This window comes from Eufriesea mexicana, unplaced genomic scaffold (assembly GCF_001483705.2).
Source record: "Eufriesea mexicana isolate 0111107269 unplaced genomic scaffold, ASM148370v2 scaffold474474835, whole genome shotgun sequence".
Taxonomy (NCBI): Eukaryota; Metazoa; Arthropoda; class Insecta; order Hymenoptera; family Apidae; genus Eufriesea; species Eufriesea mexicana.
In genome coordinates this window covers 352,520-355,106 of record NW_016907960.1, presented here as the reverse complement: position 1 = coordinate 355,106, position 2,587 = coordinate 352,520, and the positions used below count along the sequence as shown (strand labels likewise).

Genomic DNA, 2,587 nt, shown 5'->3' with positions numbered 1-2,587 from the left:
CCCCCCCCCCCCTTTTTTTCCGAAATTAACGGTTTCGGGAATATCTCGCGAGGTCGAGCCGTGGGACAGGTCCGCGCGCGCAATTTGCGAGTCGCCGAGGGTAAGAACCGCGAGGACGGTGTGTAGCTCGGGAACCGTTGGGCCGGACACGGCCGAAGAAACTCGAGTAAATGGAGTCCGGTGGACTATTAAAGCGCGTGGTGATTTTCAATCATAAGCGACAGTTCGATAAAAAGTCGAGTGGCGGCTCGATCACAAAGGCGCCCTAAGGGCCGATGAGTCGACCGGTCTCGTATTTACGAACGCGCCCGATAGGACCCATGCCTCGCTCTCTCTCTCTCTCTCTCTCTCTCTCTCTTGGTTTCTTCCTCCTGCCGGATGTCCGCGCCTCGTCCCCCGCGCGTTCACCCGCGTCTCGAGAGGCAAGGATAATTAGTGAGCGGCGCCGCTTCCAGCCGAACGATCATCGAATCATTCGCTCGGTCTTCTCTCTTATTCGCGAATCGGCCGATCGCCTGTGGTCCACGAACGGCAGCGGAATCTCTCGCGTTATCCGCCCTCGCCTCAGCAAGCGTCCTGGCGTGGTCGTAGGTACCCGGCGCGAGACGCGGCAGCGCGACGACCGCGACGACACCCAACTCCCTTCACCGTCCGCTTCTGTTTCAGAATCCCGAACGGGTTACTACAAGAACTCCGTTCTGTTCACGAGCGCAACCTAGAAGAGGCTGGAGGACGGCAGAAGAGGGGCAGCAGAGCGCGTAGCAGCGAGCAGCCAACAAAACGAGTGATCGCGATCGATCGGGGAAACGGGGGAGAGAGAGAGAGAGAGAGAGGGAGAGAGTACGCGAGAGCGAGCGTGAGAGAAAGAGAGAGAGAGAGGGGGGGAGAGGTGGAAAGAGGATGGAAGCGAGCGAAACGCGAGGAAACTCTCGGACTCTTGGTCGTAGCTTGTTCGCGCGTGACGACCCGATTACGGCGCGCGAGACAGTGGCCACTCGGGGTTACGCGGATCGCGAACGGACGAGGACGCACGGAGGAGAGAGTGCGCGCGACGAGTGGAGTGGAGTGGAGCGTGTGACACGGAGCGGAGACACGCGCGTGGAAGAGAAGAAACGAAGACGACTCGTCGTTTTTTCGGTGTGGCCCCCCTCTCGGGGGCCGGAGCTCGCGCGAGCGGCGAGGAGTGGAAACACATATCAACGAGGCACGAGGCGCATTCGTTCGGTCGTTTCTCGGCGACGCGAGTTACGCGAGTAGAGCCGGCACGTGTCGCGATCGCGGTGCTTTTCGCCGAGAGTCGTTGGCCAGAAACGCGTAGCGTACGCTCGCGTACACCGCGTCCAAGGATATATCGATTTACGACAGGGACAGTGGAAACCGCGCGTGACTCTCGCGTTTCGCGTACGCGAGCGAGAGCGAGCGTGACGAGGAGGAGGAAATGGCGGAGGAGGAGGATGAAAGCACGAGGCACGGATACCGTTTCGAATCCGGGAGAGAAAGAGACGAGAGAATATTTCTAAAGACTGCTTGAGAGTGCGTGCGCGCGTGCATGCGTTCCTAGAGGTACCTATCTCCTAATTATCGAGCGACTTCAATTAGCTAATCTCGTGTTAAGCTGTACGGACGATCGGGCGCACCGTCTCGGTTTCGAGTATTATTATCGTTATTATTAATATTATTTCCCCGTCGGCGGTGCAGCACGATGGCGCCCGGTCGTCGACGGGCGCGATGGCGAAGAGGAATAGGAAGCGGACGCGCCGAAGGTAACCCTCGCCGAGGAGGGCTCGCTTGGCCGCGGTGACCGGCCAACCGTCGCGCCGCTTTTCCGTTTTTCCTATCATCGGACGACGGACCGTGCAAAACGCGACTCGTCCTCAGCCGGGGGGCACGGATTACGCGCGGCACCGTGATATACGAGTCGAAGTTCGAGGAGTTTCGCGGACCAGCCGCGACTCGATTATTCTGTATCATATAGAGCGAGAGGAAGCTGTGTGAATGTGCGTCATTGGCGAAGAGAGAGAGAGAGAGAGAGAGAGGAGGGTAGCGAGGATTCGCGTTATCGAAGCTGGATTAGCGTTAGAACGATAGAAAATACGCTTCGATCGAGATCGGAGACGAGAGCAGCACTGAATGCGTGTACGAGAGCGAGAGCGAGAGAGAGAGAGAGAGAGAGAGAGAGAGAGATAAAAGTGGAGAAACATCGGAGTATTCTCCCGTGCGTTTTAAATCGTAACACCTTATTTATATAAATAAACTTTGCGCGGCGTCGCGTCGGTATCGCGCAAAGTAAATTATTCGAAAGATCTCGGGAGAGAAAGAGAGAGAGAGAGAGAGAGAGATAAAAGTGGAGAAACATCGGAGTATTCTCCCGTGCGTTTTAAATCGTAACACCTTATTTATATAAATAAACTTAGTTACTACCGTCGACAAGTAAGGCTAATGCATATTGCGTGTGTCCCGCGTTTGCGTTGATCGGCCGTAGCTCGGCGAAATATTTCCGGTGGAAGGATGGACGCGGCGCGGCCATGGAGGTAGGGGGCGCCCGAGCCGAACCGCGACGAATATTTCCCCGAGGCCGATCCCCGTA

The 2,587-nt window shown here is 56.9% G+C and overlaps 1 protein-coding gene across 1 annotated transcript in view; it reads left to right on the top strand.

The window, feature by feature from the left end:
• The window catches only part of dac (dachshund family transcription factor), a 139,652-nt gene extending 137,425 nt beyond the window's left edge, over positions 1-2,227 (top strand). Inside the window, exon 10 of the mRNA XM_017900441.1 lies at positions 667-2,227. Within this exon, the coding sequence (XP_017755930.1) occupies positions 667-719 (53 nt within the window). The 3' untranslated portion in view covers positions 720-2,227. The remainder of the gene's footprint in view (positions 1-666) is intronic.
• The last annotated feature ends 360 nt before the right edge of the window (positions 2,228-2,587 follow it).